We start from the raw sequence: 19,848 nt of genomic DNA, 5'->3' as shown, positions 1-19,848 counted from the left end.
AATGTAACAGTGTGCCAAAGTTTAATGCTCTTGGAGCACTGCTAGTGTTTGTGTACGGTAAGGAACATAAGTGGCCAGCAATATTAACATCAGTGCTTTCATTACATTTTTAATAGCTGTATCTATTGTTAGTTAGTTATTTTCATCTATGTAAGTCAATTGTATACGGAATGATAAACATATTAATGTTCAACGAACTTAAAAAGTTCGTTACTGAATTCTCTGTGTCTCTGTCTATCCATCTGTCTGTTATTTGCGATTTTTTTCATTTTTGAACACTACATTCGATAGAGCATCAAAAACTATCAGAGAAAGTGATTAAATTTTTCGCGTCACTCTTAACGTTCCCGAGATATTGGCCAAAAATGCCCATACTGCAAAGTTATAGGTGTCTCCATACTGGAATACACGAAAACAAAAAAAGTTCAATAGTTGCAATAGGCAAGGACAATTTAAGGTCCCATATCTCGGGAACCGTAAGTCATACAGAGATCATATTGATGTTGATCAATATCTAAAAGGATGGTAAACATTTTGGTACCAAATAGTAATCGGTGGCCACTGTCCAACTGGCCAGTGGGCACCAATTAATATCGGTACGAAAATGTTTAACATTCTATTAGGTATTGATTACTACCAATATCATCTCTTTATGACTTACCATTCCCATGATATTGGCCAAAAATGGCCAATTTCTACATATTTAACGAGCCATAGTTCGGGAACCATAAGTTGTAGAAAGATGATATTGATGTTGATCAATACCTAAGAGGATGGTAAATATTTTGGTACCAAATAGTAACCGGTGGCCATTAACTGTCAACTGGCCAACTGGCCACCGTTCCCCAGATATTGTCCAAAAAAGTTAAGAGCTCCCATGATGCAGTCATTAAGAAATGTTACTCCACTACGAAAAGTAACAAAGAAAATATTTCAATTCTGATATGCTTCTTCGAAGTTCAATTTCAGCATTGTTAGCTTACAGAATAATGCTATTACTGGCTCATCTTTCTTGAACATTTTACTAAGTACACTGCTCTGAGTAACAGTTTCTACTCATTATGCTATCCTATCGACGTTAACTCGACACTAACAACTACCATATTTGCGTGATTCTGAGACGCACTTTTATGTCGATTTTTTTGCCTCCAAACTCAAAGTGCATCTTAAATCTGAGTTATGCAAATTTAGGCCAGATTAGACGGAGTTTTGCCAAAAATTTTTAATCCCGTTAGTCACGATTCTGTAAAGAATGTGTATTTTGTGTGTACGAACAGAATGCACAACTAAAATCGTGCGCTGTACGCGAAATAAAAACCCTTTTAAAATTAGTCCGCAAACCAGAGGGAAATGAACGAAATGAATCATTCTTGTGAATTTCCGACAGCGGAGATTGTTCCTTCCCCTGCCACATACCGTGGCTGGTGTCTTCCTCCGTTTAAAGAGCACAAACAAGTGAGACATACACTGTGACAAGTGAGTCTTACATTCCAGGATTTTTTTTTTTCTTCCCAATTTTTCCTTCAAAAGTTGAGGGTGCGTCTTAGATTCGCGTAAATACGGTATCCGAAATAACTGAAACCCTTCACTTCCACAACACATAGATCACGACAAAACATAAAAGCTCATTTTAATCTGAACACTTACTCCTCTTTCAGGAGGAAGCAGGCAAGGTAGCTCAGTGCTAGAGCACCTACCTATCTCTGATGGGAGGGGCTCCTGATTGGATCTCAAACCATGTGAGTTTGAAGTGATTTGCATAATGACATCCACATTCTCATTCCCATTCCATTATTTTTCCTCCCACATTATCATTCTCATTCCTCCCACATTCCCATTCCACTACTACTTTCAAAATCATCCACTTTCATTAATCATCCACCCCCTTCAACTTAAAGGAATAGCCACGAAGAGTTACGCTGGAAAATTCATTTCATTTCAGTTTACTTACCTCTTTTTCCTCCTCTTCTTCATCTTCAACTTCTTCACCCTCTCGTTCTTCTTCCTCTTCTACCTGTTCTTTATCTAACGCTCTATCGAAAGCTGCTTGGGGGAAGTTATAGATGTCTCCATACTGGAATACACAAAAACGCAAAAAGTTCAATAGTTGCAAGAGGCAAGGACAAAACTAGGTAGCTATGCAGGTACAAAGTCACCAACGGATGCAATTACCATAAAGCATGTGAAAGTCTGGAAATGATGCATTTTATAACAATCACAAAAAAAAGAATATGTCGACAAATGTGTGAGAACCAAGAAGTATTTCATATAAATAATCTAAGAAGAGTTTCGCGTATAATATAGAGACTTATTCTTTATTACTTATAGAGACTTCAGAATTGGTATATATGCAACCAACTGGCTTTAACAGGATCACACAAAATTTTTAAGAGGATGAGAATTTCATAACAAGGGCATAAGAGGACACTGAACTTCTAATTTCGAAACTAATTGGATTTGATTACATATATATCTACAGGGCGTCCATAAAGTTCACTGCAATTCCGAAATAACCGAGATTTGTAAACTCTAACACCATTAGCCGATTATTTTAAGAGGTTAATATTTTGAGCTAAATGGATTCCAATAGTAGCGTCACCAGAGGGGCTGGCGGGAGGCAATTCAAATATTTTAAATAGCAAAGGGAGTCAAGGAACATATTGGCTTAGCGAAAGAAGTAATGTAGTACATTTTTTGCGTGGCTCGATGGGATCTCTTGACAATGACAACTCAGTCAGAATGCACAAAGACCACTGCCATCTCTATCAATTCTGAAACGGCTGAAACTGTATGAAAACTATGAAACTCGTCCTCAATTAGTTTTGATGAATAACATTTCGAGCAAAACAACAATAGACTCCAGGACAGAGGCCAACAATAGGCATCGTACAATTTCATTCAGAAAGTTTTCTTACACGAAGCCATGCATAATGAAATTGGGGTCGCTATGTTATCTGAGTCCGAAATGGAATATCAAACGTTGAAAATAATTACATATTTCGTTGACAAAGCATAGAAGCGTTGATAAGGAGACGGAATGGCGATAATATTTTAGGTGTTTACTGTGTTCTCTGTACGTTACTAATCTCACTCTCCACCCTACCTCAAGAAAACAAAAACGTATTAACAGGAAAATACAGTAAATGTATTGGATTGCATACTCCGAAAGAATCCAGTCAACGTTCTCGAATGACAGTGCATTCTGTCCAATACACTCGAAGAATGAAGTTGTACTATTGCAGTATGTATACTTATCCCCTTGCCGTTACAACCCGCAGTTTTCAGAGTCGTTATTTCTGTTCTTTTAAATACCGGGACAAGTGACAACGTGAACCAAACATATATGATCTTATCATTGGGACTTGTAAATTTACAATACAACCAGGAAGATTTCAAACCAACTACTATGCAAACATGAAAGAACCAGACAGACACAAAATTCAATCAAGTGATAGCGGATGATCATAAGATAAATATGGACTTACCACTCCCTGCCGTAACCTCTCCAAAATCTGCTTTTCAATAGCCGTATCAAGGCGTGCAGCAATGAGAGCTTTCTCCTCTCGCCTTCTTTCACGTCGTTCGATTTTCCGCTGAATAGGGACCAACTTCTTCCTAAAATTACAGTAACACAAAATACTGTCTTAAAGGCTCTTATGGTTGAAAATTCTTTCCTTACATCAAATCTATGTTAAATGCTTATTATCTTAAAAAGACTCCTGCTAATTAGCAACTATCCTAATCGTGATGTTAGTTGTTCCTAAACTACTTCCGAAGATGAAGGCTACTTTCTAATACATATAGTGACAGTGTGACTAAAGGAAACCTACACCGACAACGTATTAGCTTCAGCTCGGAATACTTCTAATTACCAAGGTTTTGAAAAATTTATTTATTTATCTGTTTTAAATAACAGCCCAGTGGTTTTATTGCGCAAAAATGTCTTTAAAAAAAAAAAAAAATACGTAAATTTAAGCCCATATTCTTATTTAAAATATTATTTAAGCATTTATATTCTATTACATACATTAAACTATGGAATTCTCTTGTGGGATCGCGGTATAACTCAGTAGTAAAGCGCTTACTTCTGGCGCGGCGGGCCCTGGTTTGTGGTGGTTAAACACTGTGGCATGGAGTTTCTCTGGATTCTCTTGTTTCCTCCCACTTTCGTCATGCTATCATTATCATCCATCTCATTAACACTGTCCCCCATTCCCTCGGTGCATAATCGTGAGCGCTGAATGAAAAAAAACCTGTACAAAGGGGTAATCTATGAAGCTCCTCCACGTTTCGTGAGACACACGTTACACAACTGACACTTGTTTATATTATTTTCCGATTTCTAAAAAGAAGAAAGGAGAAAATGTTGCAGAGTAACAAAGAAGTGAGAAATTCTCTAAAATACAGAATAGGAATAAAAATCCTCTATTACACTTACGATTCAAAAAATGAAATATTTAAGTTTTACGTTCCACGGTTATGCCGGCTAGGCTAAAGGAGATGGTGAAGATGCGAAATGAATGCAATGATGGAATAAATGAAGTGGGAGGAAACGGAAGAACCACGAGAAAACCAACGCTCACGATGTTTGTCCACCACAGTCCACTTCACGCAGGCTGAGCTCGAACCAGAGACCCCACGCAGCAGAGGTAAACGCTTTTACCACTTAACCACCGCGGCACCGCTTACGATCCAAGTCACTACGCCAACCGTCCTGACTGAATATTTCTTTCGTTTTTCTAAAATCAAGCCAGGCAATATATTGGGTTAGTACCTCAAGTTCAGGAACCAGAGATAAAAAAAACGGCCTTATCAAGTCGATTAAAAAAAATTGGGGGAAGAACTGAAACGGATTTTTTAAAAAATTTATTGCCAATTGCCAATTTGCTTCTTACAATAGATTTTACGATTAAAGGGCATTTGTAGCATATACTATACCAAATTGTACTATACCAGATAAGCAAGAAAAATTCGGGAGTTTCCCGATCTCATTGCCATTAGAGTTGAAAAGATAGAGGTATATCGTCGGTAATCTTTTTTTAAGTGAGGCGCTTTCGATTTGTAATTAATTGACACACGGAAAGACATTTTATTATTGGTTTGTACTACTATGCAAGTATGTACTACAAAAACAAATGGAATGTACCGGGTTTCTTTCTTTCCTTTTTTTTTTTTCTTCTTTTAAAGATTAGCTGACATGCCGTTTTTTGCACGGGGAAAATTAGGTGCATGGAAAATATTTGACCGTTCTTTCTCTCGTACACAGGGCCGGCGCTAGAAGTTTTGCCGCCCTGGGCAGTACTTTCACATGCCTCCCCTTTATTATTTTCTCAAATTTTGCCGCACCTGTATTCTTTTCTTTTTCAAATTTTGCCGTCCATCAGACTTGCCGCCCTGGGCAGTGGCACGGCTCGACCCCCCCCTTGCGCCGGCCCTGCTCGTACAACACACATATATACATATATCTCCAAAAGATATTCTATTTTTGGCATAATTCTTTAACCTTTTCTTCCCTTATCATATGCCTTTTAATGAAAGTTACATAAAATCCCAGCTTGAGGTAGATACTGTTTTTGAAACTCATTTCAAACTGTTCAACCATTTGCCCGGGATAAGATCACAAGCAACAGGCATTTTATCAATGTTTATTTATTTGTTTATTTATTTATAGAGAATACTACAGGTAAAGATACCCATTTATAGTACTCATAACAACAGATAAACATGTAACAGAAGGATAAGCACACAAGAGATAATTTTAATGAGTGGTTAATCATCAATTCTGTCACTTAAAGAATTTACTGCTTGCTTAAATTTAGTGAAGGTCATTCTGAATATATCAATTCTTGGATCAACCACACAAAGTTTGTTGTAGAGGTCACACATGCTCCAAATAGGTAAGGCTTTCATTATATTTGCTTTTTATGTTCTACAGTGAAATAAGCCAGCTTTTGGAAGTCTTCTAACGTTGGGAACTTTAAATGTCAGAAGTTCAAGTAATTGCGACATCTGGGTTTTGTTGTTTATAATTTTGTATAGAAGGAAGAGTAACCGAACTTCTCTTCTGCTGTCAAGGGATACAATGTTCAGTTGTTTAATTCAAGATCGATGCGTTTCAATTTAGGATATATGCCTGATTCTTTGAAAACCAAGTACCTTGCAAATTTTGATTCTATCATTTCTATTTTGCGTCTACATTTTTTTGCTTGCAGGGCTCCACATTTCGACAGCATGTTCAAGTTTCGATTTAACGATTGCATTATATATAGTTTTTAATGTGTCTTGCTTCTTGAAATGCCTTCCAGTTCTCCAGGCTTTTATAAGCCTTGCTTTTTTTTTTTTTTTTTTTTTTTTTTTTTTTTTTTTTTTTTTTAACGTTATGGGAAAATGTTAGTTTGGTGTCAAAAGTATCCAAATGTTGCCAGAATTCATATTTACAGCAAGTTTATATTAATGAATAAAGAATGATTCTTTAATCTCTCGTATCAAACGTATCAGAAGATTAATTCTGATAAAACCTTGCTAAGCAGTTTTGATACATATTTTGATCCTGGCAACAGTGATTTAGCATAGACACCAAGTTTCTTTCGAACTCAATTCTTTCTTTCTTTCACCGCACTCTAATTGTTCTTTTTAGTACCATTTTATTTTATTTATTTATTTATTTATTTTTTTTACTTTACGCTCATTTGGTGGTATGTATTCCAGTTCCCATACCATATTTCTCTTATCCGATTTTATCCTTGTTACCCCACCACTGAAGACTGAACTAGTTTGTTGTTCCGATACGTTTGGAGAATATTTAACGATGGTTTCCCAACGGGAGGATATATTGGTAAGTAACCAATATTTTGTTAATTTGAATCATCCACTCATGCGCCTACACAATTTCATTAGTAGTTTGTTTCCGCATCAAAATCCCAAACAGAAAGAAGTACCTTGAATTGTATATGCGTTATTAACCTTCCGTTTTGTGTTCCCGATTTTGAAATTAACACATTCAATAATTTCAACTGCCTACTCTGACGCCTTCTTCCGGAGTTCGGTGAGCTTATGACTCAAGAGATACTATTCTACTTACTATACTAGGATAACAAACGATACGTTATATGGATATTCTAGGTTAAAGTTCTAATTGACATGCAGACAACTTGCACAAAGTCAAACTTACTGACTACGAAGCTTGAGTTTCCGCATACGAATAAGATATTGTGTTATCTTTACAAATCTCTGCTTGCATTTCTGTTTGATGAAACCAGGCCAGTACAAAAGGTTCTCGTTGATTTGTTGAATGGCTTTCTCGAAATTTCTGGACAGTTTTATCCTCTCCCATGTCTTTGACGGAAATGCGGACCTATAAAGAAAACGTACACAATGACAAGTATCCAAAACTTAATTTCTTAAGTGTAAAACATCCGCTAACTTACCCTTGACCCAGACAGAAATCCTTTTTTTTTTTTTTTTTTTTTTTTTTTTTTTTTTTTTTTTTTTTTACAGTACAACTATTGATAAGAGTACAGTATAGTGGGAAGCTGGGAAAGATGTAGACGTAATTAATGTGAACTGTATTGGTTTTATGTTAACTGCATGAAGACTATCCAGCCACCTACATTTACATATGAAAATTTTGTAAAGTGGCCTGACTTCTATCTAAACTTATCCGATAAAATTACAATGGATGAATCAAATAATTTCGTCAATTTCGCTGTCAATCTAAGTGCAAAGCTATATTTCGATCGCAAAGAAAACGTTTGCTAGGTAAAGCATACGCCAATGTATGCTTCATTTCATTTTCATGCAAACGTGTTTTCGTACTTTCCTTATCTTTGATCCATTTCGCTCTTTGAAGTCCCTTCTCTCGGAAACAAAATTTGAGATTCTTACTTTCATTATAATGTTTATACGTCAACGCAAAACGTTTAAGTATTTAAAGCTACATACAAAAGCATTTTAAATCGAATGTATCTCATGTCTTTGGAACTTAATGGAGACAAATGATGCCGAAATGCTAATGGATATGCCATACCTGACTCATCCATTGAAAAATACAGGGTAGGTGAGAATTAACTAACTTTTGAAAATTGTTTATAACTTTTTAAACACTTACCCGATTTTGATGAAACAAAAAGCATTTTCTTACTTACAATGGGATAATTTATTACATGATATCTCATTTGTCATTGAAGGTATTAGTGGTGGACCATGGAGCAACGTCTAACCTTGCTAGGGTTGCCATATTTCAAAAATGAAAATCCAGAACGCTACTAATTACGAGAATCTTTCAAATGCTTATAATGAAAAGATGTGTTATATACTAATACACTTTCTTCCATTAGGTAGAATTGTTCAAGTATTACGTAATCGCATTTTTGGTTATTTTAGTAGATCTTCTTCTCCCTAGTTAAACAAACGTAAGCAGAAGGTTTACCCCCTCCTACCTGGTAAGCAAAATGTTTTTTTCTTTTCTTTTTCTTTCTTCCTTTCTTTCTTTTTTTTTTTCAATTTCCCAGAATCTGTTATGTTTCGTGGCTTTCATAGTTTATTTTAGCTCACTCAAGGTATGATGTCCCCTTTCCCACGTTTTGTCTGTTCTTGCTTTTTATTTATTTATTTATTTTTTTTAAAAAGAAAGGTTAATTCATTGGCAATATGTTTTAGAGGCGTTTGTTTATTCACAGAACTTCTTTCGTTGAATTTTTACTTTATTTCTGTTAAGACAATGTACCTAATCCTGTGAAAAAAGCAAACTTCCTTTCTTCTTCGCTGAAATACGGGACATTTAAGCGTCCAAAAAAATATTTTCGGGATGCCGGGACGCAGATCTCGATTCCGTGACGGTTCCGCATTTTCCGGGACGAATGGCAACCCTGAACCTTGCATAAGTGGGATCAGATGGCATGCCGGTACGAAGTATGGCAGTCCGTGGTACAAGTAAAGAGATGTTGGCTATGTGTGAAAGGACGTCGTGCTTCGGTAGATGCAAAGACCACAAAGGAATTGCCATTCAAAGCTAATAGAAGCAGGTATTAGAAGACGCGGTCGCTCCTCAACATCCAGGACGAAGAAAATCGTAAATGGTTCAGGAAATGTTCATTCGAAGTCCTCAGAAATCAGAGACAGGCATCTCACAAAAATGGATTAACCTGACACACAATCCGAACTGTTTAAAGGAAAAGTTGAATTTTCGTCCATAGAAATCACATTTCTGCCAGAAATTGCGACCGGAAGACTGTGATTACCGGCTGGAGCATGAGAAGATGCGTCTTGCTATTTAGACTGATCCGATCTTTTCGGTAATATTCTGTGGTCAGGTGAAGTCGTGACATTCACGAAAGTCATACGTCATTCGAGATACAATGAATGTAGAATGGTACCTTGTTACGCTTGAAGATTATGTTCCCAGTATTGTATCCACGTCTTTACGACCAAATCTTTACGCAAGACACCCTCCTCCAGGTTTGGACGTATTACAGCCCCCTTGAATAGCCAGCAAGGAGTCTTGATCGAACGCCCTGTGACCTCTAACTCTGAGGGTGGGCAAACGAGGAAGTTTATCACAAAAAACCAAAAGCTCTTGAAGAATTGGAGGATTGAATTCGCGAAGTTCTTGCAAACATACCGCTGAAATATCTACAGAATTTTATCACAAACATCCCAACCGTTTACGGAAACTGATGATAATGGAGATGGATATGTAGAATTTTATCAATGCACAACAATTCTACCATTGTGAGGAACAAAATGCTTTTTATTTCGTGAAAATTGAATTTCCACTCATTCTGTACTTAATTTTTAAAAATTATTTTTATATTATTTATAAATAGATTACTTTAATACATACGGTAATAAGAAAGAATTATTAAGAAAAAATAAAATATTATTATATCAATAAGTTTAGCCCTTCTTAATTTATCTGATTTCAGATAAAAGGGGACAAAAAAATCTGCCTTCACGATCATTCACTTTCAGTAATCATCCGACTCTTTAACCTACAAACGCATAGCCATAAAGAAAAAAAAATGAGTATCTTTATTTTAAAAATCCAATATCAAAATTTACAAAAATGTTCACCTACATTAGAATGAGCTCGCTTATGGCTACATGGTTAGCGTACGTGCCTTTGGTGTGGGAAACCGGGGTTCGATTTCCTCCGGAGTTCATGTCGCTCGGATTCCACGTTAATCAGTAGGTCCCGTCAGTAGCCTGGCTGCTGAAAGGGACGTTAAACTCAAAATCAACTCAATTCAACGCGTCTTCAGTTCTGAAGACTCAGGTTAAGCTGTAGGTCTATGTCTTATACAGCCTCGCTGCTGAAAGGGATGCTAAACTCAAATCGATTAATTCAATCTTTATGTGCCTCCACAGAAAAAAAAAAGATTGGAGTAAATCGGGCTAGCATGCAGGACTTATCCATATGCAACGAGACGGTGACTAGAATTGTGAGATGGTCCCGTACAGCATAAACAAAGCACGATTGTGCACCATCATGTCGGGACCACAGTCACTGATGAATATTTTATACTAACTTGCAAGCAGCTAACAGTACAAATAAGCACACACATGAGCAGCGGTAGCCATATTATATATATAAGCCTATATTACCGAAAATACAAGATTTACTGGTTCAAAAATAAGTCTCAAAACAAAACTTTGATATTAAATTTCCAGGTAGAGCAGGTGACTGGCAATTGTATACTTTAGGCACTACAATGGAATAAGAAGGAAATTCGGAAAGTTTCTAAGTGTTTATTTAAAAGTATCTTCCTGCACTAAGTCCAGTATTGTTCACTTTAGATTGGATATAAGTTTAGTGTTTCGTTCAGCACCGAGGCCATATGAAACGTTGACCTACAGGCTTAATGTAAGATCAGAAGCACATGAGCTCGTGCCGGGAATCGAACCTGGTCTTCCACGCCGAAGATGTGTACACTTGTCCACGTAAAAACAAAGGAGTTCTTGGCTACTTTAGGGAAGATTGTTATCTATTTCCAAGAACGTGACCCTTTGTCGTATGCAACCAGTTCTACTCCTCAGTGAAACGGGATTATCCAATATACAGGGGTTAACTTTCAGAAATCTTAGCAAAACTACAGACATTTGCATAATTTAAAAATTAGCAGTCACAGTGTACACTATGTGAAGGAGTCTGATTATTACAATACAAATAACGTGAAAATTCAAGTTTGATTTTTTTTTTAACAGCTCCCCTGCCACCGTTTGCCCATTAACAATTCCTTTCATTTCTCCCTGTCCCTCACTCATTATACAAAAACTATTACCTCTCCTTTAAACTTATTATAAACCATTGATATTTTAAAAAGTAAACTGAACCCTTTACCTTTCTGTTGTTTTCAAGTACAGGTATATAATACCATTTTCTTCTCTAACAGTGGCGTACTGGCTGTTGGCAAGAGGACACGACGATCTGCTACAAAAGCCTGTCAAGTTATATTCATTCCGACAAAACTTTTGATTCTTTGTCCTATTAAAAAAAATGAAAAGAAAAGAAATACAAAAATTAAAAACACTGCGAGATAAAATATTATTACATCAAGTACGCACTTGTTACTAAGTAATCTTTATTAGACGAATGAATGAACGAAAATCCATCGACATTTAGAATAATTGAAGGTTATCCATCAGCAGAAAGACCCTTTCCTGCTAGTCTAGTGGCTAGCGCATGAACCCTTGGTGTACATAGTCCCGGGTACGATTCCCAGTGGAACACAGAAGCTTTAATTTCATAATCATTTACTTTTATCTAATCACCAATATCCTTTGACCTAAAGGACATAACCATATATATAAATAAAGATAAAATGAGATGCCTACTATGTTATTCGTTTAGATATAGTTTCTCTTTGCAAACACAAACGTTTCTAGGAAAGATAACGAACGTGTTATTTTATTTTGTCACACTTTATTTTTGTGACAGTTCAGGGTCTCTGCATCAATACAGGTGAATATTACTAGTCTTTTACCAGAATGCGTTTCACCTTTGATTTAAAGCAATTTATGTTGTATAAACTATGATGTACACAATGTGAGTAACTTAGGGAAGAAAAACGAGACAACAACAATATCACTATATCTTTACATATACATCACAAATCGATTTCAAACCCAATCGATTGTACTCACTGGCATAAACTGACTGATATTCAATGTAACCAGATTCATTGAATAATTATTATTATTTCAGTGAAGATAAAACCAACTGACAGGGTACAGTATGTAAAAATTGAAACATATTACACATAAAAAATAAAAGTTATCTGTAGTACTGTAGAAATAGTATAACTACTTAATATGGATAATAAAATATGCTAATTATTTTTAAATTTGAGGCCTGCGCGGATGCGGATTACCCGCACTTTGAAGCTTTCTGTGGGTAATGCTTTTACTTTCTTTGTGGATTGCGGATAAAATTTCGGACTCTCGTGGAAAGACAATTATTTTACGTACATTTTTCGAAGTATTTTAATTACTGACTTCTTGTACTAAAGTGTGTTTAGTACTGTTTCGGGTCAAAAATTGTTTTGTTTCATTTTTTCTTTTTCTTGTTTTATGTCAGTTTGTGTTGAGTTGGCTCATTCTTCTCTCTGGATGATTTTTTATTTCATTTTCACCTTTGTGAGCTGAGCAAAGGCGCTTATATCTTATGAGTATGAAGACAAAAGTAAATCAATGTGGTCTGAAATTACTTGAGCGAATTACCAAATCTGGCAATTTTCTTATTAGAAATACTGTCAGTATCTTACGCAATGCTGAGGATGATATATTTTGTATCAACGCAGACCTCTAATTCAATATAGTGTGCTAGCAAGAAATCCCATTCTTTATCCAAATTCTGCGTGTCTCCATTTCATGATGGATACTTATGATTCATATACACTTCACACTATCTGGAAAGACACTTTTATATTAAGTAAATGATTCGACTGGCTTCATACCGCATCATCATCACCATCTTTAGAATTTTTGACGTGTTCTTTAATACGAGTGACAATGCCCTATTTTGTCATATCATAATGAAATTTGCTCTCGTATACTCTGGGATGAGAATTCTGACCTACAAAAAAATTCTTGAAATTAGCTGAAGAATCCTCTGTATTCTTTGGAGGTTCCAAGCTTAATATATAATCTAAATTTATAGATCTTTTTTTTTTTTTTTTTTTTTTTGTGGGGACGGGGAGAGGGGGTCTGTGCGATAAACTGGAAAATTAAGAGAGCAAAAACACTTCTAATTAGAGTTTGTCAATTTATTTCCAGATTCAGAAGCTTTTGCAATTAAATGTCGCTTTGTTGCGTATCGACATCACAGCCGTTCGCTTGGTCGAAAAAGTGAATGAAATCTACTTGTTTGTTTAATGGTGGTGGGATTGAAGTTTAGTGGCCCTTTCAGCACCTTTCTATCTCGGAAGAAGACCTACAGTTTAAGATGGAATCCGAACGACCATAATGCATTAAAGGCTCTCCTACTGAAAATCAAGCATTGACTTTTGCACCAAAGACACGCGTGTTGGTCACTATACCAGCAGAAGGCTGTCTTACTTGAAAATGTTCTTTGAAGTATCCCCGTTGATGATAATGCACTTCTGGGAACGAATCCTGACGTACTCGTCTTTAGGGATGGCTTTCAGCTGCGTCATAACATTTACGCTGGATGTCCGAAAACCTCTAGCTCTTCAGGGCTGATATCAATGTGGGGAAAAAGAAAGAAATGAAATGAAATCTTTAAGTTTTACGCCCCATGGTTATGCCGGTGAGGCTAAAGGAGACGGTGATGATGAGAGATGAGTGAAATGGTGGAATGAAGAAAGTGGGAGGAAACGGGAGAACCCCGAGAAAACCCACGAGCACGGTGTTTGTCCACCACAAAGTCCACACGGCACGAGCTGGGATCGAACCAGGGACCCCAAACACCGGAGGTGAACGCTCTACCACTGAGCCACCGCGCCCCCAGGGGAACAAGAAAGAGTCCGAGGCAGGCAAATCTGGGAAATAGGGCGGGTGACTGACACAACTTCCCTACTGGCCAGGTACTGTTGCACTAGAAAGGCAATATGTGGCCGTGCAACGTCATGTTGCAGGGACCACTCGCCTTGCTTGGTGTACTCGAGGCGTACCCGTTTGATTAGATGCAGCAGACGTTTCAGTATTTCCACGTACATAGCAGCACTTAACGTGGTGTCATCAGGGACAAATTCTTTACAGGTGAGACCTTTAGAGTCGAAGAACATCACAAACATTGTCTTGATACGGAATCTCTCACTTTGCACCTTCTAACTTTTCAGTAACCCTCGATCCACCACTCCATACTTTGACGTTTGCCTCCGGAGTCGTATCTCAAGTACCAGGTCTCGGGCGACGGTTTTCAGAAAATTTGGGTGTTGATCAGCCATGATGAGGTTTCCACATGTGTCAAGCCGAAGTTGCATTTGTTCTGGCGTCAAAGTGTGGGGCAAGTTTGCGTTTACCCAAATCCTGGGTCAATATAAGGTAGACCGTTTCACGACCAATTCCCACTTCTCCGCTTTCATTCGCACAGTCATAAGACGATCATGGGCCTAAAGTCCTTCACTTTCCGTATGTTGTCCGAGGTGCATGCAATTGTACGTTGGCGAGTACGGGGGGCGTGTTCCACTGGTCCAAAACCTTCTCGGAAACGTTTAAACCACTCATAAACGCACTTGAAGGTGATAGCACATTCTTCGTAAACTATCGTCAGCATTTCATGAATTTCTTTCGCTGCTTTTCCGAAACAGAACATATTCATTCGCTGCCCTATTTTCGTACCCATTTTTGGTTTCGACCGTCCACTATGCCTTCTGTCATCATTCTATAATGTGGTGTTTACACACGATAAACACACTCGCAGCGTCGCTCCTCAGAAACTTGTTTAGACATGTCGTGACCTGTCTGCCGTGGGATGCGGCGGTGGCGCACTCTTACGAGCGTGAATAATATAACGTAATTCACCAAACTTTCTAGACAAAGGTTCTAGCTAACATTTTAGGATGAATTCTCTCTTTCACTAACGACCATAGAATAATAATAATACCTACACGTTTAAAGTAATCAACTTTAACAAGAACATCACGTCCATATATAAAAATAATTATAAAGGTACCAAAAAAGTTCTGTCGCTTTTTCTGGAGGTATATGTTCAATTGGCCCTCCCACCGTCAGTTGAATGCGAACGCAGATAGGGCGATGGTAAGTTGTTGGTGTGTTTTTATGCAACGTAGTACCTAGTTGTGGCAGTTCAGCTAAGGATAAAGTGAATATGGGACCTCTACAGAGCGTCGTAAGGATGCGTATGTTCTACGAGTTCAAACTAGGGTCACACGCCGCTTCAGCGGGGCAGAAGATAGGCCAGGCCTTTGGTGAGGGTGCTGTGACTACGTAGATAGTACAGCGGAGGTTTAACAAGTTTAAGGACAGTGACGAAACACTCGAAGACGCACCACGTGCCGGAAGACCAACACATGTACAAAATGAAGATCTTCAGGCAGCAATGAAAACGAACAGTGGCCAGACGTGTGAGGAACTGGGTCTACAATTCAGTGTGAGTGAAGAAACCATTCGCCAGCACCTCCATCAACTTGGGAAGCACTACAAGTTCGGTCGACGGGTCTCACATGATTTGACACCGGGCCAGAAGGCAACGCGAGCAGCCACCTGTGTTTCTTTGCTTTCTCGTCTGAGGAAGGAGCCATTTCTGGACAGAGTATTGACGTGTGATGAGAAGTGGGTCTTGTACGAAGCTCCACGGCACCGTCATTATTGGTTAGCATCTCATGAACCGGTTCCAAAACAGCCGAAACCAGCACTGCACCAGAAGAAGAACGTCCTTGTGTTTGGTGGACTACTCGCGGCATCGTACATCGGGAACTGCTACCAGTTGGTCAGAGCATCAATACAACTATGAACTATCAGCAGTTAGGCCATGTTCAAGAAAAACTCAAAACTCTAGAGCCAGCACTTCTGAATCGCAAATGTGACCTCCTGTTACAGGACAACGCTAAGTCCCACGTGGCTAGGATGACCCTGAACACCATTCTACGCCTTGGATGGAAAACACTTGCATCCGCTATACTCCCCGGACATTGCACCGTCCTATTATCACCTGTTCCATTCTTTGGACAATCACCGTAAAGGACGTGAGTTCAAATCCCCAGCAGAGGTGCAAAATGCACTTGATACCTTCTTCCCTTCACGGCCCACCACGTTCTACAGCGATGGAAGCCATGGCCTTCCAGAAAGTTGGCAGAAGGTCGTCGTTGCTGATGGGACTATTTTTTATCTTCAAGGTACGTCTTAGGTGACATATCGATGTTCGAAGGTAGTGGGTGAAAAAGCGATAGAACTTTCTTGGTTAGCTGGTATCATATTTATAAAAAAAGGCTGGTATCACATTTAACAAAAAATCATAATTTACATTTAAAACTACTACTGTGTACGTGTTAAATATTAGAAATATCTCATTAGATCTGAATTCTTGCAGCCTGTTTATAAGTACAGCATACGAAACAATGTTTAGTAGAAGAGACAATTCATTATTTATGTTAATAAACATCTTAAATACTTACGTGACTTTAAACGAACAGAATGACTTGTTAATGATACTCCACACAACCTGGAAATAAATAAAAATAGATACATAATAATCTGCTATAACAGCCAATTTTTTACACTTTTCTTAAGACTTCAACTTAATTTCCAATACTAGATAAGTGAGATTTTATACTTTCTTTTGGTCACATAATAATTAAAATTACTTTAACTTTGTACACATAACAAAAACAGATTAGGTTAAAAAGCCCTGACGGTTGAGGGAAATTTATTATGTGAGGGATTCACTAGAAGAATGTTACTATATCACCTCTTTGTGAAGGTTCTACAACAAAAGTCACCTTAATAAAACTAATGAAATATATTTTACGTGCCTTGTTTTGGTTCCTTTTCGTTCCTTATTCTTTTCTTCTAGGTTTTTTTTTTTTAATGTTATTACACAAACTAAGAACACTGAACTTCAATCTTTGAACAGTCCACCACCATGTTTGTTTACTTAACCACCCCAATCATATGTAGGTCTATTGTTTTATACATAAAGTAATGTTTTAATTAATTATAATTTTAGATAAATGAAGTTTTTTTGTTATTTCTTTGATTTTATATGCATAAATTCTATTTTACTTTGCTTTTATAATGTTTGAAATTTCATTCAGTTTCGTATTCGGAGTCGATGTTGAATTGTTCATTGGTGGTGGACGTGGCATGTGAATATATTGTGTGAATCTGTCGAAGTACTTATATATGGCAATATATTGCTTTACACCTCGTGTATTCTGTGTGCATTTTATAGTTTCTTTCAGTGTGTTTGGGTTTTATGGGTTTACACTTCTTTTGTGGCATACAGAGTGATGTTCTTTGAAATTCATTTGTTCACAATGGGTATGTTGTTTTGCATTGTCTGATGTTACGGATGTTTCTTTTTTCTTTTTGTTAAGGGAAAGTTGGGTGATTTACGAGAGAATAAATTATTTGAAATTATTAATTAACCAAAATTCCACTTGCATTAAAGATTTCTTCTATAACATATATTCTAAAACTATATACGTTTGGGATGTGTGTGGGTCTTCTGCCTCCTTGTTATTTTATAATGTACACTAGCCTTTGGCTAGCTGGAGGCGGACCCCCAGACCTCCGCGTTTGCTCGGCTTACGGACTCGCATCTCTTTTCTATCAGCCTTTGCATCAAGAGTAAATTTCGTGCATTTGCTCTTTAATTACATCTTCTGACATCCTCGTTTACTCGGTCTACGGCCTCGCACCTCTTAAACTCAAATTCTACCAAGTTTCTTTTCGTATTTCAACTATCTAAAAGATAAGATTTTGTATCACAAGAAAACGTCCATATAAATAACATGGGAATTTCTTCATCAACCCTTTAGACCCCTTAAAAACTAAAAACATTCACTTTTGGCAATTTTCCTGTGGGTTAGTACTGGAAGGCTACAATCATGCCAAATTTCATTATTCTAATCCTGCAGGAAGTACTAAAACATTCTGGGTTGTAGAAGACGTCCCAAATAAATAACATGGGAAAGATTTTTCAGTTCCCATAAAACCACTCTAAAGTTATACATTTTTATTTTTCTGATTTACTTAGGTAAAGCTAACAAAAACGTACAAGTATGCCGAATTCCAAGTTTATACTTCAATGCCAAGTACCTAAAATATAAGATTATAGGTCCCAAAAAAGACCCATATAAATAACATGGGAAATTTCTTCATCTCCTCTTTAGACCCCTAAAAATTAAAAATACTCACTTTTGGCAATTTTTCTGTCCATTAGTCCCGGAAAGCTACAATTATGTCAAATTTAACTACTCTACCCTACAGGAAGTGGCCAATAATTTTGGGGTGTAAAAGGTGTCCCATATAAAAGCATACCGGATTTCAAGTTGTTATTCTAATTCCAAGTACCTAAAACATGAGATTATAAGTTCAAAAAACGACCCATTTAAATTACATGGGATAATTCTTCATGCCCTCCTTTAGACCCCTAAAAGTTAAAAACGAGTTGGCAAAAACCATGGCTTTTATTAAAAAAAACAAAAAAAAAAAAAAAAAAAACGTTTTTTTTTTGTTTAACCCAGTTTTTTTTTGTTTAAATAATTTGCTCTATGTATTTATATTACATATGAACAGAAATAAGTTTGTTTCACCTTGGTGTTACTATGCAACAACAGGGTTATACCGGAAGGGGTCACATAAGCTTAAAGCGGAATCAAAACCGCTTCTCGGCTTACATCCAAGAGAAACTGTCCTCCATTTGGACTCGAAACCGAGACTAATTGGCCACAAATGCGATGAGTCTGCCGACTCACGAAGGACTCCTGATAAAAATACGTTGTACTGATCTTTACATACTTATAATTGTTAAGAGTCATTTCAGAAGGACAAAAAGATAACGTTACACAAGTGAAAACACTATACAGAATTATATATAAATCGGGAAACTTTCGCCTTGGCCATTGGGAAAATTCTGTTATTACTTTAAATGTAAAGCATCCCGTTATTGCTTTGCATGTAAAATTTTAACGTCAACGTACCATAATCAGTATGCTAAAACTCAGGTATTAAATTACAAATTTAGCATGTAGATATCATTCAATAAAATTAAAACAAATCCAATCCAAGCTAATGTTGGAAGCTATGTAGGCAGCCGATAAATTCTGCCCAATTTCTATCAATGTACGTAACGTATTTAAGCAATCTTGGCTTCTTTATAAAACAGGCATAGGCAAGCAGAAATATACAATTTGGTTTCATTTCGTATGTTTATGCTTAACATCCTTACGTAATACCGAGGTTGTCAAGAAGACTCGCGTAAAGTGACATCCGAACCGCTATTGATTTACACTTGAAAGCGACTGAGAATTGAACATGGGACGCCTTGATTAAAAGGTGAAAAGGAGATAAAACTAGTGGAGATGGTCTGACATGTGGAAACGTCACCATGAAGTTTTTTTCGTCCCTTTCTGTTTCTTTTTTTTGGGGGGAGGGGAGGGTTAAACTAGTTAAAAAAACAGTTGGTTTAAACCAGCCAACCCTGGTTAAAAATATTCACTTTTGACAACTTTCCTGTCGGTTAGTCCCGGAAAGCTACAATCATGCCAAATTTAAACTTTCTACGTCAACTGGAAGTACCCCTTTAAAATTATGTCAGTTCATGTAGTTTTATATATAGTTAAGATAAGATTAAGATCATTGAAAGAAATCATTTTATGCAAGTGGTATTTTAGTTAGTTAATAGTTTGAAATAGTTTACTTTGT

General features: G+C 37.0%; 1 protein-coding gene across 1 annotated transcript in view; it reads right to left on the bottom strand.

Annotated features, from left to right (window-relative positions):
• The window catches only part of Rbm13 (RNA-binding motif protein 13), a 35,976-nt gene that overhangs the window by 10,803 nt on the left and 5,325 nt on the right, over nt 1–19,848 (bottom strand). The window contains exons 2-6 of the mRNA XM_081734744.1: nt 16,596–16,642; nt 11,339–11,482; nt 7,172–7,354; nt 3,486–3,615; nt 1,952–2,074 (exon numbers count right to left, since the gene is read on the bottom strand). Of these exons, the coding sequence (XP_081590870.1) occupies nt 1,952–2,074; nt 3,486–3,615; nt 7,172–7,354; nt 11,339–11,482; nt 16,596–16,642 (627 nt within the window). The remainder of the gene's footprint in view (nt 1–1,951; nt 2,075–3,485; nt 3,616–7,171; nt 7,355–11,338; nt 11,483–16,595; nt 16,643–19,848) is intronic.

The sequence above is a fragment of the Thermobia domestica genome, chromosome 12, assembly GCF_964235325.1.
Source record: "Thermobia domestica chromosome 12, izTheDome1.hap1.1, whole genome shotgun sequence".
Lineage (NCBI taxonomy): Eukaryota > Metazoa > Arthropoda > Insecta > Zygentoma > Lepismatidae > Thermobia > Thermobia domestica.
Note: the sequence above shows the minus strand (reverse complement) of the source record. Positions and strands in the feature narration are given on the sequence as shown.